The sequence below is a fragment of the Felis catus genome, chromosome B1 (genome assembly GCF_018350175.1).
Source record: "Felis catus isolate Fca126 chromosome B1, F.catus_Fca126_mat1.0, whole genome shotgun sequence".
In the NCBI taxonomy this organism is placed as follows: domain Eukaryota; kingdom Metazoa; phylum Chordata; class Mammalia; order Carnivora; family Felidae; genus Felis; species Felis catus.
In genome coordinates, this window is record NC_058371.1 from 200,177,913 (window position 1) to 200,205,781 (window position 27,869).

The 27,869-nt window shown below is 53.2% G+C and overlaps 1 protein-coding gene across 1 annotated transcript in view; it reads right to left on the minus strand.

Moving 5' to 3' along the window:
* CB1H4orf50 (chromosome B1 C4orf50 homolog) overlaps positions 1-27,869 on the minus strand; it is a 112,161-nt gene that overhangs the window by 66,808 nt on the left and 17,484 nt on the right. Inside the window, exons 5-11 of the mRNA XM_023253326.2 lie at positions 26,796-26,923; positions 23,542-25,974; positions 15,841-16,008; positions 11,950-12,006; positions 10,603-10,785; positions 3,977-4,025; positions 1,962-2,089 (exon numbers count right to left, since the gene is read on the minus strand). Of these exons, the coding sequence (XP_023109094.2) occupies positions 1,962-2,089; positions 3,977-4,025; positions 10,603-10,785; positions 11,950-12,006; positions 15,841-16,008; positions 23,542-25,974; positions 26,796-26,923 (3,146 nt within the window). The remainder of the gene's footprint in view (positions 1-1,961; positions 2,090-3,976; positions 4,026-10,602; positions 10,786-11,949; positions 12,007-15,840; positions 16,009-23,541; positions 25,975-26,795; positions 26,924-27,869) is intronic.

Below are 27,869 nucleotides of genomic sequence, written 5' to 3' on the forward strand. Positions count from 1 at the left end.
TGTCCCTCCCCTGCTTACACACACACACTCTCTCTGTGTGTCCTTCAAAAATGAATAAATAAATAAACAAAACATTAAAAAAATTTTAACATCATCACTGGGATCTCTAAGACCCCTCTCTACACCTTCTTACTCCCTGCCACAGCCAAGTTCAACTGCCCGCAATGCCCCTGACACCTGAGGAGCATTGACCCCTCTGTCTTTGCGGGTACTGTTTCCTTTTTCTAGAATGCCTTCTATTGCTTGGGATAAGCCAGGCCAAAGGTCAAAAGTCAGAGGAAATTTTCCTAGGAAAAGATCAAAGCTAGGAAAAAAACAAAAAAACAAAAAAAGTACTCATTCTTAGGTAATAAACCTGTAGACGAGTAATTTAAAATTAAAGTCACCAGTCAGGGGAAAAAAATGTTTAAGAAGGTCACCAATAGGGGCGCCTGGGTGGCTCAGTTGGTTAAGCATCCAACGTTTGATTTCGGCTCAGGTCACGATCTCACGGTTCGAGAGATCGAGCCCCGCATCAGCTCTGTGCTGACAGTGTGGAGCCTGCTTGGGATTCTCTCTCTCTGCCCCTCCCCCCACTTGCTTTCTCTCTCTCTCTCTCTCTCTCTCTCTCAAAAATAAATAAATGAAATTTTAAAAATAAATGAAGGCCAGTAACAATAGCTGTCACTTATTGACCACCTCTCGTGTACCAAGCAGTATAGCAAGCATGTTATGTGTGTGCTTTCATTGAACTGTCCTAACAATTCTAAGAGGTAAATACTGTCTCCATTTTTTAGATAAAAAAATTAATGTAATCATGGAGGCAGGAGACATGCCACATGAATGACAGGTGGAAGGAAATCACCAATAGGCTGAGATGAAATGCTAAGAATAAGATCAGATTCCTCCTGAGTAATGGCGACTTTCTTCTTCTCCTGAGCATCTCTCTTGTTCACATACTTATTCAGCCCTGTTTACCTGATTTTGTGATCGTACTAGCAGTTGGAAGTATCATCCCCACGTTACACACAAGGAAGCAGAGACACAGACACAGTAAGTCCTCTGCCCAACATCATGCTGAGTTACAGTTGCGATTTGAACTCAAGCCCGTCAGACTTCACATCTCATCAGTAAAATATGTTCTCTCTGAGAAAAGAGGGGGCTGCTGTGGCTCCACTTGGTTAGGACATTTTGGACTGAACCTCTGGTAAATACTAGAAAAGCTGGACAGAACAGAGCACACCTTGTATTTAAACCATCTGAGAGCTACGGAGACGGGCGGGATCTGAGGGACTAAAGCTGAAAACAGGAGAGAAGCCGGGAGCCATTGGCATGGCCGTGGCGGCCATACTTCCCTCCAGGTGAGAGCCTACGGTAACAGTGGCAGTTGTGATGCAGAAGGCTAAGCAAGGCTTTTCCCAGCCTCATGGGACTGACAAGGGCCATGGGCAAAAGATGCTGATAAACACTACAGTCTTCTGGTCAGGACGCCAAAGGCTATGCCCAAGGAGTGAGAGTGAAAGGGAAGGAAAACAGAACTCGTAAGTGCTGAAACCATCTCTGAACCAGGTTATGATGTGAGGAATGGCCTGAGCCCGGCCTAGCCACCTGTCACAAGCAAAAGGAAGCGTGCTCTGGATGAAGACAATACACTATGAGGCAGAACCCCAGATTATATCTTTAGGTTTTGACTCATGATGTCTAGCACTCAGGGAAAAATAACCAGACACAGAACACATGACTTGACCAAAACCACAAATTAAATGGTAGATAATAGATAGAGACTAGGAAGGGAAACCAAGAGGTTTCTGTGGTGCTGGTCGCTTTTCTAGTTCTCAACCTGGTGATGGCTTTTGGGGTGTCACTCCATGATAATTCATTGATCTGTACACTTACAATTTGTGCCATTTTCCTTATGTGTGTTACAGTCTTGATAAAAACAAAAGTTTATCGAGGAAATTAGATGACTGACGTCCTCTCACCTTTGGTGAATCCGGTCTAGCCGTGTTCTGTGCTGGCCACTCAGCCTCGGGAACAGGCCAGGACTCTGAATGCAAAGGTCTTTGGATGACGACACTGTCTGTTTTGGGCTTCGGGAGGTATTTCTGAGCTAGAAAAGAGTATTTTCAGTCAAGCCTCAAACCAGAAATCTACTCTAAAAATCACAAGTCTCTGAGCCTTGGAATAACCTTTTCCATTCTCTTTCATCCCCAGATCCCCACGTACCCATGACAGAGGCCCTCTCGGATGCCCACAAACCCTTGAGTGCCTTATCCACACCCTTCTGATGGTCCCGTCATGGCTGTGGGCATCCTAGAAAACTACCTGCCCTCGTCAGCTTTCTTTCCTTGGCTGTCAGCTTGTTCAACACAGGGACCACCACCTCTGCAAGCTGACCCATGTTTGTAAACCCTGAGATACACCCCCTGGGTCTGGTACCCAGTAGCCTTCTGCAAATGTTTAAGGAACAAGTAACTCAATCAATTGAGCACATTTCTGAGGACGCTGAGCCCACAGAAGGAAGGACACTTGCACAAATTAGTGGCAGATGAAGGGCCAAGTGGAACTCATGCCCTTCCAACTGTGAAAACAGATGCCAACTCAGACTGCTAGGAGGACACGACAGTACAGAGGGCAGGCCCATCCTGACCTGACAAAGACCGAGAAAAGATCTCTCTTTTTGGGTCAGGCAGTAAGACACTCCTGAGAAAGGTCATATTGTCCTCCTTTAAAAGATAAGACTCTGGGGCTCAGAGAGGCTAATTAACCCATCCAAGATTACACAGCTGGTAAGCACAAGACCCTGTAATAAGAACTGCTAGACAAGCAGATCTCAAGAGCAACCCACTCACCTGCAGACAATGCCATCCGTGCTTTCTCTGTGTTTCTTTTTCTTTTTTAATGTTTATTTATTTATTTTGAGAGAGATAGAAAGTGAGCTAGGGAGGGGCAGAGAGAAAGGGACACGGAGAACCCCAAGCAGGCTCCACGCTGTCAGCATGGAGCCCGATGTAGGGCTTGAACTCAAGAACCGGGAGGTCATGACCTGAGCCAACGATCACGGCTTAGCTGGCTGAGCCACCCCGGCCGGTACCCCACTTTCTCCACGTTTCCGCTGAGCATCCGATGTGAACAGAAGGCTAAACGAATCCCTTCCCCCATGCTGAGAGCATGCTGCACTTAACCAGGGAAATCCTATCTGCCCAGGTAGCATCTGAGTTTCCTTTTTAGGAATAAACAGAGCAGAGGCACCTGGGTGGCTCAGTCTGTTAAGCGTCTGGCTTCGGCTCCAGTCACGAGCTCACGGTTGGTGGGATCGAGCCCTGCATCGGGCACTGCACTGACAACTTGGAGCCTGGACCCTGCTTCGGATTCTGTGTCTCCCTCTCCCTCTGCCCCTCCCCCGCTCACACTCTGTCTCTCTCAAAAATAAATAAACATTAAATTTAAAAACAATCATAATAAACAGAACAAAAGCAATCACCCACTGCCATCTTTCTACGTGACCGCTGTGAGAATCTGAGTTTATCCGCCCGCTTAAGTTGCTACTCATACAGATGATGTGCTTACATAGCCCTATCCCTGCAATCATCCAGTGCCTTCCATTCCCCATCTCATATATGATATTCTCCTAAATTTTTAAACGACAGGGTTCATCGACAATGCTGGAGGGCCCCCGCCCCACAGAGCTTTTCGTTATCAGAAACGCCAGGGCATGAATACACCTGTCCATTGAGTTTTTCCACACAGAGAATTATTTCCTTAGGATGAATTTCCAGGAGCGAAACCACAGGGCTGAGGAGACCGGCCACTTCTGTGGAGTGTTTCTCGTCCCGTGTTCTCCTTACACTGGGGAGCGAGAAGGCAGGGCCAAGTAGGGCAGGAGGGGGAGACGGCGGGGCTGGTTCCTCACAGCCTGCGCTTGACCCTGGCCCACCTGTCAGATGGTCCTGGCGTCTGAGCACACAGATACCGCTAATTGAAAATCCGCACTGACCTCTTACAGCTGCTGCCGTCTCAGACTCGACATCCAGGTGGTGGCTGGTCTGGAAGAAAAGACGCGTCAGCAGTTATTCCGCGTGATCCAGGAGAACAAGCCTCCCGCGGATGGCTGCAACTGGGAGGAAGCAGGTCATGCGCTGCCCCCCCCCCCCCCCCCGCGCGCAAAGCACATTCTCCGGTCAGAGCCACCCCTCCCCCCTCTGCCCGTGACCCTCGAAGGAATCCAGAATCTGCTCTTAGGGAATACAATTGCATTTTCTCTACTCAGATTAAATCTCCAAACGGAGACTGTGATTAATGTGTTTTAGAAACTGCTGTGAAAAGTGGGGGGAGGAAATGAGGGTGGCTGGACAGCAAAGTTTCCAGGAGAGATGTTCCTCCTCCACGGAGGTCCTGCCAGACCTTGCACCGGCCGATTGCTGAGCTGCCCCTGGCTCAGTCACCCAGGAACTCAGGTCGGGCTTGAACTGGAGTCCCCCGCGCCACCGTGTAGACCGGGTGCCTGTCCTCCTGGGTCCCACGACCGCGCAGGGTCTACAAAAGGTGGTGCGGCAGAGTTGGCTAGCTGGTGTGTCCCGACTGGTTTAACAAGAGCAGGGCTGGACCTTCAAGGCAGGCCAGATTCCAGACCAGCAGCCCAGACCTTGCCTCCTCTTGGGCGTTTCTGGCGGGGCAGGGGCCCGTGTGCGGTGTCATTGTGGTATCTCGCTTCCCCGTCACTGTGTCCTCCAGGTAGTTACATCAGCTGGCCCCCTGCTTGAAGACCCCTGCCCTTTCTCTCTTTCTCTGGCGAACTTCTATGTATATGTCACAACCCAACGAAATGTCCCCTCCGGTAGGAAGTCTTCCCTGATTTCACCCACCTGCTTCTCACATAGCCCCTCCAGACTGTGCCGTGACAAGGGACTCTTTTGTCCCCTTGAAAATGGATTGACCAACCCAGTGACGGATACACAAGGGCACACATTATGGCTTGACCATCTTGACCGGCCCCACTTACTGGAGCCTTCTGTATTAGGCACGCTGCCTCTTCTTCCGCTCACGGGGCGCTGCGCTCATATCCCCGGGGACACCGCGTGTCCTCCGGCACCATCATGGCTCGCAGCCCTGTGCCTGCCCACGTCCAGCTCTCCGGGGTCCAGACGGCCTTTGCTCCACTTTTCTGGCTACTACAACCCCTTTGTATCCCTCCAGGCCTGGTGTGTGTGCCGCCTCCTCCAGGAAGCATACTCCCCATCAAGTCCCTCCCTCCTCTCTCCACACGTTTACTGTCCCTCGCACCAGCCTCCCAGGGGGGCCCGTTCGATGCCGACTCCTTCGCCACGAGAACGAGGTCTCACTGACCTTCGTGTCCAGAGTAGCCTCAGACCCATCCCACCGACGGCCAGGGGGCAGCCTGTGATCGGGGAGCCACAGATCCTCCTTCCCTTTCTGCCCCTCGTTCTTCCCACCGGCCTGGAGAGGCTCAGGGCCGGGCACCGCCACCCAGAATCCTGGCTCTGCCGCCTCCTTGGTCTCGGCCAAGCAAGACACCCCAGACCCTGAGCCGTGCCGCTTCCATCTGCAGAATGGAGGCGCTCACGTGTTCCTGGCGGGGGCCTGTCGGAACGCGAGGAGAGTGGACGTCTACGAAACGCTCCACACAGGGTAGCGGACTACCGTTCGCCCTGTGGGCGCCGCTCCCCTCCCTCCCCCACGTAAACTTTGGGGGGCCATATTCTAAATTTCATAAAAGGCAAGAGCTAAAGGGAAAATAATTTCCTGGATCCTTGGAGGCCCAGGCCTGGGGGTCGCCGATTTAATGAATTAGGGGACTTTAGGGCTCTGAGCCCCGCTGCTGCTTGTGAAGACGCGACTGCTTTTCTGGAAGCCCGTCTATAGATCTCGCTGACGATGCCCAGAGGAGAGCAAGGAGGTGGAGGAAAAGGAGAGTGCGGGGCAAGAGGAAGCAAAGGTGGCAGCCCCCTTGCCGGTCGCCTGCCCCCACCCAGGGCTGCGGTGTAGACAGCTCCCCACTGCTGGAATGCCCAAGCCCCGACCTCCGCCCGGGGACCCCGGTGCTCTCTGAGTGCCTGTACGTGACAGCTCGTGTGGCCATTTGACACGAGGTCTTACTGAAGCCTCACAGAGCCCGGTGGAGGGACCGCAGCCCCCTGGCCTAAGGGAACAGGCAGCTTAGGAAGGTGAGGGGGGAGCACCATGGTCACAGGCTGGCAATTCTTCGGGGTCTGGGGCGTGTCCGTCTGCCTGGTATGAACGTGCGGGGAGAAAACACAGTGACCCCCGAGTCCCGGAACTGCTGGGTGCCAGGCAGGCCCCACTCATCAAGTTCTCTGATGGGACCTGCCATTTGTTGAGCTGACAGCAGGCCAGACCCTGGGGGAGGTGGTTCAGGCTCAGGCAGGTGGGCGTGCCTGCACCCTAACCAGGGCCGTCTCCGGGGTGAGGCCTGGCACCCCCTCCCCAGCTCCCCCCTCCCACCAAGGGCATCTGCCCCCAAGGAGGGGATGACACCTGAATAGAAACCACAAAGAAAGGTAGTGCCTCATTCTTGGCTTGGGAATGTCAACAGCCTAGGTCCTGGCAGAAGCCGGGGAGAAAACAGGTGTCCTGGGACTGGGGGCGGGGGACACTGCCCACTTAAGCCAAGCTTGAGGGGTGGGTGGAATTGAGACCCCCGCCCCCACCTCCCAGAGAGGTTTTCAGGAATCCAAAAGAGGGAAGGAACCTGCCCTCCCCTTGCTCCCACCTCCGGGTACAGGCAGGGAGGTGGCGAGACCCCCGTGGTGCCCGCTGAAAGATGGTGGGGAAGCTGGCCGAGCTGGCCTCAGGGAAATGCCCCACTTTAGAAACAGTGCCCGAGCTGAGCTGGAGGAAAGACACCGGGGCACGTGCAAGGCCAGACATGCCAAGGGCCAGCACAGCACCCCTATGTGATGGTATTCAGAGGGCGCCTTTGGGAGGTGATCAGCGCCTAAGGAGGGAGCCCTCGGGATGGGATTAGCGCCCTTGTAACCAGAGACACGGGAGAGCTTGCTCTGTGGGGACACAGTGAGAAGGCAGCCGTCTGCAACCAGCAGGCTACTTGGAGCCTCAGTGGCCTCCCTAAAAACGCAGGCTTTGGGAGGAGGAAATGAGTGAATGGAAAACGCTGGCAAGGGGGAGGGCTGAGTCTCGGCCAGCATCCCCACGGCTAGTGGATAAAGGACCGGCCTGTCTGGTGGGGCCCGTCCGGGTGGGCCCCACCCCAGCCCCCAGCCCCGTCCTCCGTCAGACCTTTGCATTTAGTGGGAGCCTCTTCCCGAGGCCAGGGGACAGACCACCTGAGCCTCCAGGGTCCAGGCCCTCCCGGGATGCTTCCGGGAGCACGGCCGGGCCTCAGTGCTCCCTCTGCCCTGGCACATCCCACCCCGAGCCCACCCGTGTCTCCCCAGCCAGCTGGGCAGCGCCCCCAGGCTGCAAGCCAGAGCCCAAAGCCTCCACGGGGAATCTGTGTTCTCTGAATGAGAGGCAGCGCCCGTCAAACCCACCCCCTGCCCGGCCGCCAGCAACGCTCTGCCCTCGTCGCCTGGCCCTCGGTCCTCACAGCCCAAGTCACTGGCTGTTGAAAGAGAGAAGCTGCTGTGTGCACAGCCCCTCCCCCCCCCCACAGGCTGCAGCCGGGTCTCACCCCTACACCTGCTGGGTCCGCCTTCCCAGAGCACGGGGACCCCGCTCCACCACCGGCACCGGTGTCCCCACTCACGAGGAACACAGCCTAAGTGACCTCCCACCCGGCCAGTCTCCCACCACTGCTCCACGAAGCACCCGGGCCCTGCAGCCAGCCCGGAACACCCTTGGTTTCTTAAACACATCACGGCCTTGTAGCCGCACTCGGAGGGCCAGCCTTCCGGAAACAAGAGGGACCGAGTCCTTGAGGGCCTGGGACGTGCCAGACCCCGCACCGCCCATATTCCCAACGGTGCATGCGCACGCACTCTACCCCCCTCCCGCAGGGGTGGTGACGGCACTGGCTGGGTGCAGGGGCCCCCTGTCAACGTCAAAGCCCAGCTCAGCTCAGGCACACGGCCTCTTGCAGAGAAGGCCGAGCTGGAGAGCCACTTGTAGACGTGTGTCTCTGGGCAGGACTTGAGACCCCTGAGCCTCAGGCTTCTCAACTGGAGAAGGGACCGTGACAGCACCTTGCCTGTGGGAGGACCTCCCGAGTCAGCTCCATGAAGCACTTGGGACAGCGTCGGAGCGCTGTAAGGGGTACGTGGAAGTGTCCCCTCCTAAGGCCATAGAGCTAGACAGTGGCCACCCTCTTGACAGCTGCCCACACACAGACCAGCTTCCCACCAAGTGGGACCACCCCCCGCCCCCATACAGGGCGCTTCACAAACGACCTGTCTTCATGTCAACTCTGCCCAGTAGGCTCTCCTGTTCCCATTTTACAGATGGGAAAACTGAGGCTCAGAACAAGTACGAGTCTTGCCCAGAGACACACACATAGTCAGTCAGTCTCTGCCTCAGTCCCGTTTTCGCTTCCTTCATGACCCTCACCACAACTCACGATTATCTACTCCTCGGTCGTTGGCAGGTTTGCTCTGAGAAATGATTCACCATTTCTCCCCCTCAGTGCTCGGCACTTGAGGTCACGGTAGGGGGCAACGGCACGGCCAGGGTTTTGTGGTTTGCACAGGGAATTGTGAGGCGTCCCCCTGATTGTGCAAATAGGGGTGTTCTTGGAGAGCGGAATTGCAAAGTAATGCAAAGTCCTTAAAAGAAGGGAGTAGAAGCTTATGTAACTGGCCGTTGCTTTCAACAGGTCTCGGGGAAGACACCCCAGGAGGCAAGTCTGGCCCCAGGAGCACATCCTTACAGGAAATGAATGAATCAGGCTGATAACACCATTCATTCTCCCTGTTTTCATTCCTGCCTCCAAAATGACCTGGTTATAAATGTTTAGTGACTAACAGACGAATGAAGGAACGAATGAATGAACTTGATTGCCCGACAATTCCAATATACAGGGGGAGAATATGCGGAAAAGTTTCCATCCATCCCTGCAATACTTCAGCCTGCACATGGTTCTAGTTCTCATGGGAAACTGATACATTAGTGTTAAGGTTTGTACATCAGTCTCTGTGAATTTGGTCATTATGAGTCAGCCCAGCCAATCCCGGTGAACATTTCAGTTCTAGTTTCAGAGCAGCCCCTGGGGGGTGGGGCTCTCACTGCTATGATGCCTTCTCAGCAGGGGGCCAGCTGGCCCTCCCGGGTGACTGCAGCCCACACCCCGGAACTCTGCTTTCTGTCCTGCCTCCGTCAACACAGAGACTGTGCAAAGCTCCTCAACAACATGCTAACTTCCTTCCTCAGCCCTATCCTGGCTCTCAAGAGGTTTGAACCACTCGGGCAGAGAGATGAGCCCCAGACTGAGAGTCTGGGACTCCGGATTCAAACTCTGGCTCTGAACTCAACTGTCACGCAGCCCTGAGCAGATCCCTGGGCCTCCCGGTCTCCATCTCCCGGGCTGGTTGGTGGCTGGGACCAGGGGGCCTCTGATGACTATGGGGGAAAGGAAGGGACAGAGAAGGCCGGGCTTGCAGAGCTGGGCTGGGAAGGGCCGAGCTGCTGATCAGGAGCGTGGGGAGCAGGGCCGGCTGTGTCTACAGCGGGAACTGCGTTTCGCCCTCACACCATCAGGAGCCGCGCTCGGCGGGGGCGTTGCGGCCGGTCCCCAGGAATGAAGCTGCCCACGTGCGCACACGCGTGTGTGTGGGGAGGGTGGGCTCAGTGAGCACCCACCATACTCTGCACACAAATGCCGGGACGCTGCTGTTCAGAGCTGGGCACAGATCTGGGAGCCCCTCCCCAGACCTGGGTCAGAGCCGGCATCCAGACCGTCCATACTACCTGGGGGCTGGGTGACCTGAAGTGAGCCTCCCAACTTCTCTGGGCCTCAGTTTCCTTTTTGGTTGACTATCAGGAGAGGAGACCCTCATTCATCCAGTTCATTATTTCATTCATTCAACCAGTCTCCCCCGGGCGGCTTCTCTGTGCCAGGCACTAGGGAGACACAGATGGTTACGGAGCCTCTCTGGCCCCATCAGAGAGGTGCTGACAAAGCTCCCACGACAGCAGGGCAAAATCCCTCCCACGTGCCATGTCATGAACATCCACGTGCCATGGGGGACAGAGGAGGTGGCTGACTCTGTGGTGCATGGGAATCAGGGAAGCCTCCCTGGGCAAGGTCACACTTGAACTGTGCCTTGAAGGATGGCTGAGAGGCTGTGGGACAGACAAGGATGCTGCCAGAGGACGCGGTGAGTGCTAAGACCCTGAGGCACACGTGCAAGAACCCTCTGCTGAAGTTAAGTGCCGCGGGGCTTGTAGGACTGTGGCTGTGTGTGTCTGCCTCCTGCATGTGCTGGGAGCACTTTAAGGGTAAGATGCCCAGCTCGCCACCCTGCACTAGCCAGGAGCACAGGGCCCGGCCCAGAGCAAGAGTCCTGGGTGTGTTCTGGGTGGGCTCAGTGGACAGAGGGAGGGAGGGACGGTTCGGGTCAGGCAGGTGGACAGGAAGCCGTGTGCCCTCAGCTCCCGGAGGAAGAGTGTCAGCGGGTCTCTGGAGACTACCTCTGGGAGCGCCGGAGCCAGGAAGGTGGCCGCGTACTCAGCCAGTGCCACATCGTCCACCATGCCCCGCGCCGTCTCGGAGAGCAGGGGATCCTCGGCCCCGCGTCGGTGCAGCTCCTGCAGCAGGTGCGTGATGAGGCGGTTCCTCTCCCGGCACTTCTGGACCAGAGAAGCCAGCTTGGCCTGCAGGGGTGGGAGCAGAGGTGCTCCAGGTGGGCCCGCGGAGGCAGGGCACCCTTGGGGGCCGGGCAGCTGGGCTGGGCTCTGGGCCCTGCGCTGTACCCACCTGTGCTGCCTTAGCTCGGCCCCCTCCCTGCGCCCCGAAGCCAGAACAGCTTTGAAAAGTAGCCATACAGCCACACACCCTCAGGGGCTCCCCACTGCCCTCTGGGTGGGGTCCAGGCTCAGAGCGTGGGCCCCACCACCGACCATCTCTGTGACCAAGCTCCTCTCTACACCTTGACTTACTCATCTGTACAATGGTCATTGTTAAGGGCAAAGGGGTTGCTGTCTCTCTGTGCCCGGCTCCAGGCTTCCTTCTATCCCAACAATTAACGTTCATATCTGTGGGTCTGTCTTCCGCGTAGCCCAGGAGCTCCTCAAGGTCAAAGCTGACATTCCCCTAGATCCCTGCACCATCACTGTGCCATTGCTGGGCACACTATGGCCCCTGGGAGGGATCTGCTGCATGAATGGTGCGAGAGGGGACCCTCCTGCCATGAAATGACCTCCCACATCTGGACATGTATGGAGGGGGTGACAGATAGACCCTCCTCATTTGAGGGTGGCCCCGGGTGAGTCCCTTCCCTCCTGATGTGCCCTCCTGCTCCATCAGAAGAGCAGGTGACCATCTTTTCCTGCCAGGACTTCCGGCCCAGCCCAGCCCGGAGGTCCAGGAACATTCCCTAGGCAGTGATGCTTGGGACCCAGTACCGGCTGGCAGGGCAGGAGGGTGGCCTGAGGTGGAGGCCCGGGTCCCCTGGATCGCACCACCCCAAAACATCAGGGCCTCGTGCTTTTGGCCGGCACGTGCCATAGCTTCAGAGGTCGGGACAGACAGGGACAGTCCCTCTGGGTCACGCTCTCAGGCAGGAAAGCAGGACACGGACAGGGAGGTGTGGTGGGGCCTCAGACACACGCAAAATATACTGGAAGAAAATTAATGAAAGCACTAGGTTCAAACGGGGATTTATGGTGGTATTTGTCTCTCCCATTTTTCTTTCCAGTTTTCTTTCATAATAGACACGGACTACATCTAGAATGGGGAACATACTAAGCTCGTTATTTTATCTTATTTTTTTTTTTTTGGAAAGGGACATCGCGTATCGATCTCACAGACATCATTACCTTCAAAGGAGCCACGGCCGAATTTGCCTCGTGTTGCTTTCTCTGAAGTTCCTCAAGCTGAAAGAGAACCAACATGGTTGATAACGCCGAGCCCCCGTTGACACAGCCTGAGCCTCCCCAGGGGAGCTGGGCTCAGAGAGGTTGGCTCTGGTCCCCTCTCTTCCCACAGTGGTGGGGGGGCGGGTGGTTCTCGGTGGGGAGCGGGGGCCTTGCCCGTCACCTGCCCGGTGAGATCTGGGCGGGGAAGGATGCTCTGAGCGCTACGAATCAGCTCTGCCAGATTGCAGGTGCCCGGCCAGCTCTGTTCCCTCTCTCTTCCAGAAGGAAGCCTTCCCGGATTCCCCATGAAGCGATTTTTTTTTGGTGCTGTGTTAACCTCTGGGAATCCGAGCCAGACACCCTGGGTCCTAATCCTGGCTCAGCCACTCACTAGCACTGTGACCTTGTGCAAATCACCTCTCTTTCTGCCTCGGTCTTCTTGTCTGTAGAGTGGGGGTCCTATCAGAGCCCACCCAATTAGTGAGGATTGCAGCGAGGAGTCCATGAATTGTCCCCTGTGAAGTGCTTAGAACATCCAGTTAGCACCCACTGAAGGTCAACCGTTATTACGAACTGGCAGAGGCACCAGGCATGGGAGGAAAGCCACCTCGGACCCTCCAGCCTCGCCCCGCACGCAGCTGAATACCAGCAGGTGACTCCCATCGATGCTTTGTGGGGCAGAGCTGTCCAGCCGCGTCCCGTCTGAACTGCTGACCCACCAAATCATAAGACAGAACAAGAGGGCTGCTGTGTCAGGCCTTCTGCCTCACCCTCTCCTTCCCTCTGTAGTCGGCACAAAGAAAGCTACACAAATAAAAGTCCTTTTTCCTCTTCCCGACCTCCTCTGACCTCTAACGCTGTTCTCAGCCTTCCATACCCGCCCTCCCGATGCCTACACACGCGAAACTGTGCTATTCAAATGTCTTACATCTTGGATTGCCGTTTGATTTTAAATCATCGTGTTATCTTGGGCCACCTGGGCGGCCCCATCAGTTCAGCGTCTGACTCTTGATTTCAGCTCAGGTCATGATCTCACGGTTCATGAGATCGAGCCCCAAGTTGGGCTCTGTACTGACAGCACGGAGCCTGCTTGGGATTCTCTCTCTCTCTCTCTCTCTCTCTGCCCCTCCCCAACTCCTGTGCTCTCTCTCTCTCTCATAATAAATAAATAAACATTAAAATAAAATAAAACAAAATAAAATAAAATCATGGCATTATTTCTATGTCATTTCATACAAACGGACCACGTTCTTTTAAAATCTTGCATATTATTTCATCACGAGGCTGACACATAATCTATTTAACCGATTCTTTGTGAAAGTTTATATTGTTTCTTTGTTTCACAGACAGGCTTCAATGAACATTTCCATATAGCTATTTTTTTGGCATACACCTTCCTGAATGTAATCAAAGTGCAAAATACCAGCTCCAAGCCGACTGTCTTGCATTCAAAAGGCACTCAATAATATTTGCAGGCTTGGATTCAACCATGTCTCTGCCTCTGCTTAGGAAATAGCAAGAATGTGTTGCTGGGCGCCGTGTGGTGGGGCATTTGCCATGAGAACGTGAATGAGAAGAGAGGTAACAGACAACAGGTGGCAGAAAATACCACCGGGGAAATGTAAATCAAACCACACGAGACACCACGTCGTGCCCACGGGGATGGCGATCACCAAACAGACAGTAGGGAGCGTCGGGGAGCTTGCGGAGAGGTTGGGGCCTCGAACCAGCAATCAGAGACCCATCTTAAGGTAACTAAGTGCGACGGAAAAGTTCCATCATCATATTACAAGAATTTCATCATTGAGCTGAAAACTATAAGAAAAGGAACCAAATGGAAATACTAGGACTGCAACATACAATCCCTGAAATTAAGAACTAAAATAATGAGTTTATGAGTAAACTCAATGCCCCCGAAAAGCATTAACTAGACGATGGGTTAGGAAGAAATATTCGAACTGAAGGGCAGAGAGAGAAAAAAGATTGAAAATAATGAAAACCAGACTTCAAAATACATTGGATATGGTAAAAAGCCCTACCATGTGTAGTGGGGGTTATATTTCTCACACCTCAGTGACAGGAGGGAAAAGGGATGGTCCCTCCCTTGCTGGCTGAGGCACAGTGAAAAACACTGGTTATTGCCTTGGCTTTGGAAGCGGGTGACAGTGCCGTGGAAAGGAATTCTTCAATATCTGTTAAGAATCAACAACATCTCCACTCGGGACCAGTACACCCCCAGTTCTCTGAGCTCTTGCATATAAACAGGAATTTATAAATGAATGGAAATAACCATAGATCCAACAACAGGGGAATGAACATCGCACCCAGCCGATGGATTACCACACAGGAAAAAAAAAATTGGGTACAAAGGCTACGAAGCAACGTGGACATGAGGCTAAGTATAGTATAAATGCATCTGATTATACAGAGACTGCACGGGAAAGGAGCCAGAAATTACATCACAATGTTGATGATGTGTTTTCCATCCATCAGCTTGTCAAAAACATGTAAAGTGTGATAACATTCGGGGTACCAAGTGTGGGCAAACACTAGCCTCATTTATTCTTGGTGGAAGCATAAATGATGTAGTCACTTTGGAGGGTTCTTTGCCTTTATGTTTCAAAGCCAATTACATACATATCCTTTGACCCAGTAATTATTCTGCTAGAATGTTACCCTTTGCATATGTAGCAGAAACACATCCTAAGACAGGGGTATAGAAAGGTTCACTGAGCTTTGTTTGTAAAGCAAAGAAACAAACAATTTGGATTTCCATAAACAAAGCATTGGTTAAATAAGTTATGGTTTGGCCTCTTGAAAAAATAATATGCCAGATTTAAAAAAAAAATTGTTTTTAACGTTTATTTACTTTTGAGACAGAGAGAGACAGAGCATGAACGGGGGAGGGGCAGAGAGAGGGAGACACAGAATCTGAAACAGGCTCCAGGCTCTGAGCCATCAGCCCAGAGCCCGACGCAGGGCTCGAACTCACGGACCACGAGATCATGACCTGAGCTGAAGTCGGACGCTTAACCGACTGCGCCACCCAGGCGCCCCATATGCCAGATTTTTTAAAAATGAGGTCAGTCTGTAGGTGTTGATATGGAAATATTACCAATATTTTTATTAAATGATAAAATCAAGGAGCAGAATATTTTGGGGTGGTATAACTTCACTTTTGTGTATGCATCCATACATACACTAAATATGAGTAGATAAGGCTGAAAAAAAATACTGGAGGTCAAGGGGGGGAAGAACTAAATTTTTTTTGCATTTTAAGAAAATAGCTAATTATAGATCTACATGCACTTGTAAGTAATAATACAGAGAATTTTGCCCTGTTTCTGCCAAGGGGAGCATTTTGTAAAATTATTGTATGTGACAACGTTATCACGTCGATTATACTGACGCTGGTATAATCTTCCGATATTACTCAGGTTTCTTCAGTTCTACTTGTACTGTGTGTGTGTGTGTGTGTGTGTGTGTGTGTGTGTACTAAGTTCTATGCAATTTTATCACCCGTGAACATTCACGTCTCCATCATGATGGACAAGACAATGAACAGGGGACACTCGCTTCATTCCTACAGAGGAAGGACTTTTATTTACGTAACAGTTGAAAACCTGTTAGACTTTTTTAGGAAACCATTACGCGTATTTACCACCTTTAGATGGAACAGAAGTCAGCTGGGTGGAGGGATTCCTTCCCCACACTGTTCTTTACTTGAGACATCTAATAAATACTCGGAAACCGCTGGGAATGGTGACGTCTGGCCTGATTCTTCTATTCTCAAAACTCCCCGGAGCCTGGGAACGTTTCATTCACAGGCGGGAAAGAACCTGCCCAGCCTACCTCGCTCTTGAGCTGGTCCCGGAGGCGGGTGGCTTCCCCATGTGACACCTGCAGTACCCGGTGGGCAGAAGCCTGGTCTCTGAGCTGGCACCGCAGGGTCAGCACCTGGTGCTGGAGGTGCCCAATGCACAGCCTGAGGTCCTCTTTGGGGGTGTCTGTCTCCGTGCCCTGCAGCGGCAGAAATCACAGATCGCACGAAATGCTTAGGTTAGCTTATCTTCCAAAGCAACTTGCCTTAGCAAACAAACAGGATCCGTTTTCTTTCTTAATTCTTTTTCTGCCTACGTTTTTTTTCTAAAGTGAAAAATTTCAGAAAATAAAGTGGCAGAAGTCACCCCACATCCTATTAGCCAGAGTAATCATTGTGATCATCCGTGTATTTTCTCCAGTCTTTCTGCTATGCCCTTCCTTACGCGCGCGCGCGTGTGTGTGTGTGTGTGTGTGTCCCATGCTGGGAATCAGGGTGTTGGGGGAGTCTAGAGAATTAGAGAATAACATTCTCGAGTGTGATTTTCAAGAGACACATGTATCTATCTATATCTTTTGCATATATTTTCAAAAATACGTAAAATGGCATGGCATTCCAGAATCTATTTCAATCAATTTCGGTCACCACTCTGCTGAAAAAAAGTATAATGAATGGAATTTAAGGTTCAAATCCAATTACGAGATGCTTATCACATTAAAGCATCATCTGTTGATATAAAAGAGGATGCTGCATTTTCCCCACTTTTCTTAAATCAGTACAAAATTGTCTCTCACTCTTTTTGGGTCAGACATGGGCAGCTTTCATACGGACGTTATGGGGAACTTCTGGGAGGCAGCAAGGCGGGAAGGAGAGGTAATTTAGCACTCTGGGAAGGGTGATTAAATGACAGTGACGCCACGTCCCCCGATGGTTCTGGACTCTACAGTTTTATTTTCTAGTAACTTCTATACGGAGACACATACACTCAGGCACGCACACACACACATTCTTCTCTACATAACATTGAACACACCGTGTATTTAGCATCCTGCTTCTCCCCTTTAATACCACGCCATGAGCATTTTTCCAAATTAGTAAAGAATACTGAAAACACTGTGTTAGCACACGGGAAGCCTTCTGCACCGTGCTGGAGGTGCAGGTCATTCTAAGATTATGCTGCTGTAACCGAGGCCGTGATAGAGACTCTGACACATGGCTCCTGCCCAGACTCTGAGCCCTTCCATGGGATCACCAGGGAGGGGGTTTTCTGGGTCCAGGACCCAGAGTATCAAGAAGTTCCCAGTTCCCGTGTGAAAGTGGCCTGTGAAGGAGCAAATCTGCTAATCACGGCTCCATTCGCGGGAGCCCAGGAGCTCGGGGCTTCCCGGACCCTCGTCCTCACTGGGGTGGTCCACCTTCCAACTAAGGCAGCCGCCCTGGGAATCTGAGGCCTGGGAAGGCCACGCCTGCCTCGCGCTCCTGGCCCCGGGTGGTGAGCCATCCTGCCGGGAGAGGAGAGAGAACACCGTGTTGAGGACACAGCCTGCCCCACGGCTGATGAGGCCTCTGCCTCGTTAGCAAGGAATCCGAGAGCAGGATGTGGTTTTCTTCTAATTAATAGAAATTCACAGAGCGTGGGCCTGAGACGCACAGGCTGGGCCCTGTCAGGAACAGATGGGTTCTCCGGATGGCTCCATGAAATCCGGCTCTAAGACTTGCAAAACAACTTGGCCTTTCTGGGAAGTTTGGTGCCTTCGCTGTGTCCCCCCCGGCCCCCCCCTCCCTTCCAGGACTTGGACGAGGGCTTTGCCCCAAGGATCCTGAGAGAAAACCCCCCGTGCGTTCTAAAGAGAATGCACGTGTGGGGTGGGGGCCAGCAGCCTGGTGAGCGGCCCCGTGACCCACTTGTTCCCTAACAGACTATCGGCACAGGCTCCAGCCACACGCCATACTTGGGCTGAGAGCCACGGTGCACACGGCCCTCTGGGAGCTCTGTCTGCAGGGGGGGACTGGCAGGGCGTGGTAAGGGGAAGGCCAGGAGGCACTGACCCAGAGGCACCCACTGCCACCCAGGCAGGCGGTGGCGAACATGTCACAACTGCTCTGCGGGCGGGTCAAGGGCCACACAAATCTGTAGCATTTGCCGATTTCCGTGGCGTAAAGGTCCCCACTGTGAGCCACGACACGCTATGAAAATGGCATCACGCCTCCACCCTGAGGCCGTCCTGGGGTGCCAGGAGGAGATGCCCCCCAAAAGAAGACCCCGCAGATGAGCCACAGGTCCCAGGAGGAAGTGGGGTCGAGGAGGGGCAGAGCAAGGACGCCAGCGTGCAGAGGGTAGGACGTATGCAGCAGTAGCCAAGGCTCCCGGGCTCACGATCCACCAGAAGGAAGGTGGAGTTCACACCAAGTGCAAGAGGGAGAGGCGGAAGGGTTTTAAGCAAAAGAACAACACGATCGGGTTTTGACTTAGGATGATGGAAAGGGGAGGCTTCCTCATGCTCTGCCTCTTGTGCATCCACAAACCTCATTTCTTTCGACTCTGGTTCTTGTCTGGAATCCTCCCTTCTTTCAGCTCCAAATTCCTCCGCCCTGGCATCGTGTCTTGGCATCATCTCTTGACTGCAAAGTCGTCTTGACTGTTCCCCTGCATCCCCCTGGCCCTTTGCCTCACAGCACACAGTGATCTTTTTACAAAAGAAATTGAACCATGTTGTTCTCCTGCTTAAAACCCGCCAGCGGCTTCCCATTGCACGTACAAAGGATCCTAACGGGGGCCTGCAGGCTGTCCCCCCTCTGCCCCGTCTCACACCACACCCACCCTTGCCCACGTGATCCCACCACGCTGGCTCCTCTGTTCTTCCAGTGAGCCAGGCTCACTCCTGCCCCAGGGCCTTGCCACTTACTTCTCCCTCTGCCTGAAAAGCTCTCTGCCTGTTGTTCCTTTCCCACCTTGAAATGCTCAGCTTGATATTCCTCCCCTCCGAGTCCAGTCCCTAGCAGGTCTGACTGGCTGAGATTGGACAGCTACAAAATCTGGGGAAATGCATAAAGCAATTCTTTGAGTGGCAGCCGAGGCAGGGCTACAATCCTGGAGGGAAAGGATGTACATCAAGGTGAGCTCCATTTCTCCCTGGATTTGTCTCTGGAGCATTGTCCAAAGCCTGGGTCAGGAGTGGAGCCCAGGCCGTGCGGTGGTCCTGCTAGATGGAGGGCTCAGAGGCGCTCTGATATCTGGGTCTGGGGAAAGTAACAGGAAGGAGAGAGCCTGGCACTGCCCTGGAAATGCCCCCTTGGGTCCTTGGCTGAATCCTAAGCTGAGCAGCATAGTGTGGGACTCTGGGGCCTCGCAGAGGAGAGCAACTGGTCGGCCAATTGCTGAAGAGACCTCAGCGGTCGCACACCGTCACCAAGTTGGCAGACTTTTGGCCAAGCCCCAGTTGAGCGTCCTCGGCAAATACTCAGGGGCCTCAACTGCTACCATTGAAAGTCCGGGACCCAGGAGCAAGGTCCACACCATAGGAGGACAATCAGGCCCTAGGACGGGGTTGAAACTCACATACACCTGCACAGGAATGATACGGTCTGCTGATCATCCCACTACGTGCCAGAGGAAGACACACTCAACATCCTTTAGAGGGAGCTAATAATCAGGAGTCTCTACCACATCTCATCCTACACGATGTCCAACATACAAAAGTTTTTGAAAATTACCAGACACATGAAGAAGATGGAAAACGGGACTTAACCAAGAAGATAACCAAAGATCAATCAAACAGTTGATAAAAACAGACCCAGAGAGGGGTGCCTGGGTGGCGCAGTCGGTTAAGCGTCCGACTTCAGCCAGGTCACGATCTCGCGGTCCGTGAGTTCGAGCCCCGCGTCGGGCTCTGGGCTGATGGCTCAGAGCCTGTTTCCGATTCTGTGTCTCCCTCTCTCTCTGCCCCTCCCCCGTTCATGCTCAGTCTCTCTCTGTCCCCAAAATAAATAAAAACGTTGAAAAAAAATAAAAAAAAAACAGACCCAGAGATATCTAGATATTGGCATTAGCAGACAAGACCTTCAAAATATAGGAAAGATTGGGGTGCCTGGGGGCTCGGTTGGTTAAGCATCTCACTTCAGCTCCGGTCATGATCTCATGGTTTGTGGGTTTCAGCCCCACGGCGGGCTCTGTGCTGACAGCTTGGAGCCTGGAACCTGCTTCGGATTCTGTGTCTCCCTCTCTCTCTGCCCCTGCCCTGCTCACACCCTGTCTCTCTCTGTCTCTCAAAAATGAATAAATGGTAAAAAAAAAAGATTTTTTTTAAATATAGGAAAGATAGACAAAATGAATGAAAAGATGGGAGTATTTCAATAGAGAATCAGAATCTCTTTAAGAAGGATAAAATGGATATTCTAGAGCCAAAAAAATAGAACAAATGAAATGAAGAACTCATAGGATGGAATTATCAGAAGATAGGACACAAGAGAACACAGGATTAGTGAACTAAACACAGGTCAATAGAAAATCCAAACTAATGCACAAATATTTTTTAAAAAGGAAGAAACAGAACAGTTTCCAAAGATGTGGGATAGAGTCAAAAACTCTGGATATCCAGGAAATGAGAGAAAAATAGGACAGAACAACATATTTGAATAGATAACGACCCCAAATTCTCCACACTTGATAAAAAAAACCCCTCGAATCTACCAATTTAAAACGCTCACAAGAATGCAAGCGGGATAAATATAAATAAAACCACACCAGGCACATCATAGTCAATTTGCCAAAACCCAAAGATAAAAAGGAAATCTTAAAGCAGTCAGAGACAAAATAACACATGTATTTCAGAAAAACAAAACCAAGCAAAAAAAAAAAAAAAAAAAGACTCGGATAAAAACAACCCATTTTTGAACAGAAGCTATGGGAGCCAGAAGGCAATGCAATGAGATCTTCAAAGGGCCAAAAGAGGGGGAAATATCTGCCTACCTAAAATTCTAAATCCAGATCCTCACCAGAAGAAATAACCAAGTTCTTCGGACAGAAGGAAGACAGATCCCCAGGACTGAATGCACAGCACAGACACGTGAGGACATGTGGGGAAACGTAGATCATTGCTTGCTTCAAACAACAACAGTAACAACGCCTCGTGACATTTATTAGACAGAGACATAATATATATGCTAAAAATGAAGAAAAGAAGAAAGAGGAATGGAGATAAACTGTTAAAATTTTTGCATTAATCATTAATAATTACTCACTTATTTGGGACTTCTGCATTACCTGCTAAAAGTACCAATGTAAGGTACATTTAAATAATGAACAGGCACACTTTGAAATCTCTAGGGCAAATACTGAAAAAATGAGGAACAGGATGAGCTAACGCAGAAGAAAAATGAATAATAGAAAATATTTATGAATACCAAAAGCAAAGGCCAAAAAGGAGAAACAGAACAGAACAGACAAAGAGAACAAAAACCCAATTCTTCATCACATGCGTGAAATGTACGTGGACCGAACACCTGAACTGGAAAGCAGAGGCTGTGGAACTCAGCTAAGTGAAAACACACCAGTCGCATGCTATTTCGAGGATGCCCATGGGTTGAATGCAAAAGGATGAATGGTGTACAAGAAGGTGAGGATTCCATGAAACCACTAAGGGAAAGAGGCTGATGTGCCTACTTTAATGTCAGACAAAGTATAATTTGGGCAAGAAGGCTGAGAGATAACGAGGGACCCTTCATCACGATCAAAGCATCAAGTCAGCAGGAAAACGTAATTTTAAGTCTGCGTGTATCTTAGTTTCCACGGGCACCTGGGTGGTTAAGTCGGTTGAGCGCCCAACTTCGGCTCAGGTCACGATCTCACAGTTTCGCGAGTTCGAGCCCCGCATTGGGCTCTGCGCGGACAGCAAGGAGCCGACTTCAGATCCTCTGTCCTCCTCTCTCGTTCTCTCTCTCTCTCAAAAATAAATAAACGTTAAAGAAAATTTCCAAATATATGAATCAAAACTAATATAACGCCAAGAAGAAATACACAAATGCACACTCAGAGATTGCAAACGTATCTGTGTAAATAACAAAACACATGGACAAAATGTTGGTGAAGACACAGAATATCTGATTAGCACAATTAACCACCTTGGACTGATCACAATCCTCAAGAACTCTGGAATAGTCACTCCTTACAAGGACCTCCAGGATACCTACCAAAATAGACTATAACCTGGTCGCTAGAACAAATCTCAAACTTTAAAACAACTAAAACAATATAGTGTATGTTTTCTGACCACAGTGAAATAAAACTACAAATCAGTAACGAAAACATAACCAAAAAAGTCAGCAGGTGTTGTTTGGGAACTCAGCAACACGTTTCTGAATAACCCATGGGCCAAGAGAGACGCTGCAAACAGGAATTAGAAACTACTTTGAACCAAATAGACATAAAGCACAACACATCAAAATGTGGGGAACGTAGCTGAAACAGTGCTCAGCGAGCATTGCAAAGACTTAAGTGCACAGATCACAAAAGAAGAACCTGCTGAAAATCAACGATCTAAGCTTTCAACACAAGACGCAAGAAAAAGAGCAGCCAACTAAGTCAAAACAAAGGGGAAGAAAGGGAGCGATTCTGTAAACAGAATCCGGTGAAATAAAATACAGACATACAATGAAGAAAATCAGCAAAACCCAAAGAGAATCCTTTGCAACGAATGACAAAATTGCTGCAGAGAGAGAGAGAGAGAGAGAATATGGGTCAAAGGGCTCAACGCTAGATGTCTTAACAGATACGCAAGACCACCGTGAGAGTGATGAGCATTTCTTCCTGCGGTTCCTGAACATCGATTACCGTCCACACGTGTGGACAGTGACTCGGGGAAGCCCATGTCTTGGCCAAATCACAGATGTGGCTAAGTACAGAGCTGGGTTTGACCTCAGAGTGAGTCCTAAAGCCTCTGTTCTTTCCATTGTCCCTTTCAAGACCCAATGCAGAGCCTGATGGAGGTGTTAGCCAACCTATGGTGGTGATCGTATTGAAACATATAAATGTTTCAAGTCAACACGTTGTGTACCTTGAGCTTATACAATGTTATATGTCAATTATATCTTTAAAAGAGAGAGAGAGAGAGACTCAGTGTGCAGAATTAGGACCCGGACTGCTTGAAAATCTCCTGGATCTGAAAATATGAGCTCTTCTCTTAAAAAACAAAAGAATTTTTTTTTAATGTTTACTTATTTTTTGAGAGAGAGACAGAGTGTGAGGGGGGAGGGGTAAAGAAAGGGAGGCACAGAATCCGAAGCAGGCTCCAGGCTCTGAGCTGTCAGCACAGAGCCCGACGCAGAGCGTGAACCCATGATCTGTGAGATCATGACCTGAGCTAAAGCTGGACGCTTAACCGACTGAGCCACCCAGGCGCTGCTGAAAACATGAGCTCTGATGTTAAAGTTGAACACGGCCTCCTCCGCCGCCATCCCACCCAACACCCGTCTAAACAGCCTGAGTAGAGGGGCAGGCTTGTGTCTCAGGTTGTGCATAGGAAAAGGGGCTGTCCGGGTGAGAGTCCACCCTTCCTGTGACCTGACGACCCAAGTTATTTAAAGTTCCCTGCGCCCGCGTTCTCGCATCTGCTAAATGGGGATGATGATCGTCCCTCCTCCGAGGGCTGCTGGACGCTCACCTGAGGAAAGGGGACGCTCCGCACTCTAAAAAGTTAGCAAGATGATGAGAAGGCACCGATTCGAGATCAACCTACCTGGGGGCCGTTGCTTGCCTTCAGAGCTTGCCCTGGGTCTGCAGAACACCATGGTCTTTTCTCCTCCTTTTCCAAACGTGCTTCTCTCGCTCCTGGTCCGTCGATGTTTCCTCGCGGGGCACTGGATACCTCGGCACTTCCCCCCACCAGCGACGAAGCGGCTGAATTGCCATCATTTCTGGAATTCTCCGTGCGTAAGAAAGGCCCCATCCACCTGCCAGCCAGACCCGGTTTCTCCTCCAAGGGCGGCCCGTGGGCTTCTGCGGTCAGTTGCCCTGACAGCTGAGTCACCTGCACCCCCCTTTCCACAGCACCCTCCCTGCCCCCCGCCATCTTGCTTTCCCCCTGCGGACCCTCCTCCGCTCTCACCAAGCGGCCCCCAGCTGTGCTGGCCCCCAACGCGACTTCCGTCTCCAGGACGCGGATCCTGCTCAGAAGATGGGCGTTCTCCCCCCTGAAGGCCTGGACCGTGTCTTCTATCCCCAGCACCACGCCCTTCATCAGCTCTTTGTAACTGACCCCGAGCTCCGAGATCAGCGCCTTGAGCTCCCGGTTTTCCATTGTGACGTGCTCCATCACACCCTTGGATTTTCTGGCGCTCTCGGCCGTGGCTCTCTGCAGCTGGGCCAGGCGCCCTTTCAGCTGCTCCTTCTCCTCTTCGAGCTCGGAGATTTTGCCGTAACTTTTCCCGTTGCAATCTTCCAGGTCAGAAACGACCTGCCGGTATTGGGCCAGCTCCCTCTTCAAGAGCGCGATGTCTCCGACCAGCATGCTGTTGTCCTGTTCGAGGGCCGCCATCTTGGTCACATTTCTCTCCCTCTCTTCCTCGAGGGCGCACACTTTTCGACGGCATCTCTCTCGGTCGCCCCGCAGCTCGGCGTTGTCACGTAAAACTTGGCTTCTCTCTCGTTTCAGCCCAGAGATGAGCCGCTGAAACCTTCTCCTCTCTTCTTCAAGGGCTCTCAGTGGCTGGGAGGGCTGGTTCCCACCCAGCTCGGAGGGCCACTCTGGACCCGGACCCACGTCATCTGAATCAGGCACCATCCCCGGGAGAGCGGTGCTGGTCCCCAGGACCTCCATCCCGCCTGGTCCGACCTCTTCGCCGGTCCCCCCGGGTCTGACCTCTCTGGCCAAACAAACATCCGAGCCCTGGTTTGCCAAAGCCTGCTGGGAGTGAGCATTCTCCGGGGGGCTGTGCTGTTTCCGAGTCAAGTTCTTGCTTCCTCCAGCCGGAGTGGAGGTGGGCCACCATCGCCCCCCGCCCCCACGCCGCAGGATGGAGAGTTGCTGGGAAGAAGCTTCTGCCTCCTTCCCAAATTCGTCTCTTCTGAGCTCAGACCTGTCAGGTTGTTGGCTCAGAGCCCACGGATCACTGGTAGGTTCAGTTCCCCTGGGTGGAAAGGCCGGTCGGGGAGACAGTGTCAGACCTCCCTCCGCCACCGGGGAGAGCGTTTCCTGGTGCTCACGTTCCTCGGGGCCAGGCTCCCCTGGGACATCCCTGTGGCCCAGACGAGACCCTTCTAGAGGCGGTGCTTTCTCCTCCTTCTCTCCGTGCCTTTGGTCCCCAGGGCTTTCCTCTTGCAGATTCAGAGCATTTGCAGACCACACGAGCGTTTCCTCCTCGCCCTGCCCTGTAAGAAGCTGAGTGCCTCCTGGACTTGGCCTCTGGGAGCCCTGGGCCCTGGCTGGGGGGGCCTCTTCCTCCTCCGGTGACGAAAGCCCTCCCTCCCTCCGCCTCCGACTCAGGGGTGCGGGACCCTCAGTTGACACGGAGGCCTCCTCCTGCAAAAGAGGCCATGGGAGCTTTGGCCTGGGCCAAGGGCAGGAGACAGAGGCCTGGGTTTCTGAGGCCCCGTTCTCGACCGGCTCGCCCTCTGGGGCTCTGACGCCGTCCCCCGGGCTCGGGTTGTCTCGGCTTTCCTGGCTTAGCTTGCTCTCGTCACCAAGGTCTGCCTCCTTCCTGCCCCGACTCCTCCTCGCCCCCCGCTCCTCGGTTCTCCACTCTGGGGGCCCTCCTCCCTCCTTCCAAGCGCCTTTCACATCTCTGGGTGACTTGAATTTGTGACTTGAGATCTGGGGGGGCTCGTGGCAGAGGGAGGCATTCTGGCCCCTTCTCCAGTGGGGATTCCGGCAGGTGGGTCCTCCGGCTCCGGGAGCAGGTGGGAACCTGGCGTCCAGCGTCCGTCGCATCTGGGATTCTTGTGGAGAAGACTCCTGGAGCAGGAGCAGCGGCGGCAGGGAAGGGGGGTCCCCGGCCGGCCCCCAGGGAGGGAGTGTGGACGTCTGCACCAGGACCTGGGCAGCTGCTAGCCTCTGCTCCGAAATCCCGGCCAGCTCCACGGGGAGGAGTGAGCCATCCCTGTACTGGCCGGGGGGGCAGCCACAGATGAGGAGAAAAGCCTGCGCATCCAAGCTGGGCTCAGCCGGAGTCCGCTAGGGATGGGAAGAGAAGAGAAGAGAAGGGAAGGTGTGAAGCGGCCCCTGCCTCTCTTTAGTCCCCCACACCTCTCAGACCTCATCTCCTGATGCTCTTGGTGCTTCCTCACCCAGCCACACGGGCCTCCCTAGCACACCAAGCCTGGTGCCACCCCAGGGCCTTTGCACCTGCTCTTCCCTCTGCCCAGAATATCCCTCCCCAGATCCCCTCCTGGCTTACTCTCAATCAATGCATATCTCTGCTCAGACGTTACTTCCTCAAGAAGCCCCTGACCGTTTCCCCACACGGTTAATGTTCTCTTTTACTGTGCCCCCCTCCCCACATCCCGCTGCACATCTACGTGGGCATCGTCTAACGCCCCTCAGCCCTGCGTGTCCAATACGGTAGCCACAGGCCACTGGCCACCGGCCACATTCCAAGAGCACCGGACATTTCCGTAGTTGTGGGAGATCTAGGGGACAGGGAAGGGCAGGGGCCCTGGGCCTAGACCAGTGCCGGCCCGCAAGACATGCTAATTCGGTGCATGTATCCAGGGAGGAGCCTGGGCCAGCTCACAGGCTGGGCTGGGGAGGGGCTGCTAGGAGGGAGGGGGGCCTGGGAGGGGCAACTTGGCTCCGTGCGGCCTGACTGATCCGCGGCCCCGGGCTGGGGACCTGCCCACTCCCCACCCAAGTCTCAGACTGTTACAGTGCATCCCCTCGAATCTCCCTCTCAGTTAGTTCCAGAACGTTCTTCCAAGCCCTTCTTGAGCCCCTCTCCCGCCACCCACGCGCAGTAGGGCTGGAGCCCTGGGCTGGCAGAAAGCCTCTGACCTCACCCGTCCACGGTCAGATCCTGGGACGTCTTCCAGGGTCTCATCTGTGGCCTCCAGGCCTGCCACCACAACACAGGGGCCTCGCCCGGCCCCGACACGATCCCGGGAGCAGCACGCCTCGGAGGGCTGGCCTGGGAGGCAAGAGGACCCCAAGAGTTAAAGAGACCCTCCTAGGGGTTTTCTCACAACTGTTGCCAGTGACTGAGCCCCCTGCACTTGGGAGGGCCCGGCTCTTCTCACGGACTCACGTCCTCCGAGCCCCAGAGACAGCCAATGGCCGCCACCTGCCAGGCGAGGAAACCGAGGCTCGCGGATGGGGAATGACTGTCGCCGATGAGCAGCAGGTTGGATCTGGAAGCCACCTGTGCTGACCACAAAGCTCACGCAGGTGACGAATACCTGCCGTGAGACCTGCCTCAACCCCGCCCCCTCGTGGTCGCACGGGGTGCTGATCCCCCGCCCCACCCCCAGCCCCACACAGCTGGCATGCAGACAAAGGGGCTGACGCTAGACTTCACCACCAGACGGCCCCCCTCCTTCTTCTTCCACGGACAGATGGGACCTGTTTGAGTTGCCAGCTCTGCTCCCCAGAAATAGGATAGAGCGGGGGAGGGGGAGCGTCAGGGGGCCCATCACCGGCACCGCTGGGTGTAAGTAACCCTCTCGTCTGCAAACTGCATTTGGCCTCGGAAGCCTGTCCGTAAACCACAGACAGCTAGTTGGACATCGTGGCTTTGGGGCTCCCCAAGTGCAGCGGCTTTTGCAACAGAGGCTCTGGAAGCCGGGCCCAAGACTGTGACCAGACACATGGGTTCCCCTGAGGGACAAGTTAGGGACAAGGGGCTCTGAGCCCTAGCAGCTCCCAGACCTCACACCTGTCTCACCCCTGAGCTGTCAAGGGGGTGGGGGTGGGGGACAGAATAGTCGTTACATGGTCTTCTGCAAAGACATCCCCTCCCGAGACACCGGCTGCCTCGTGCTAGGACAGGTGTCACCAGGCCGGCACCCTTCTGAGGGCGGAGGGAGTGAGCCTCAATGTCTAGGTGAGCCCACGTCAAGGACCTTGTCTGGACATCG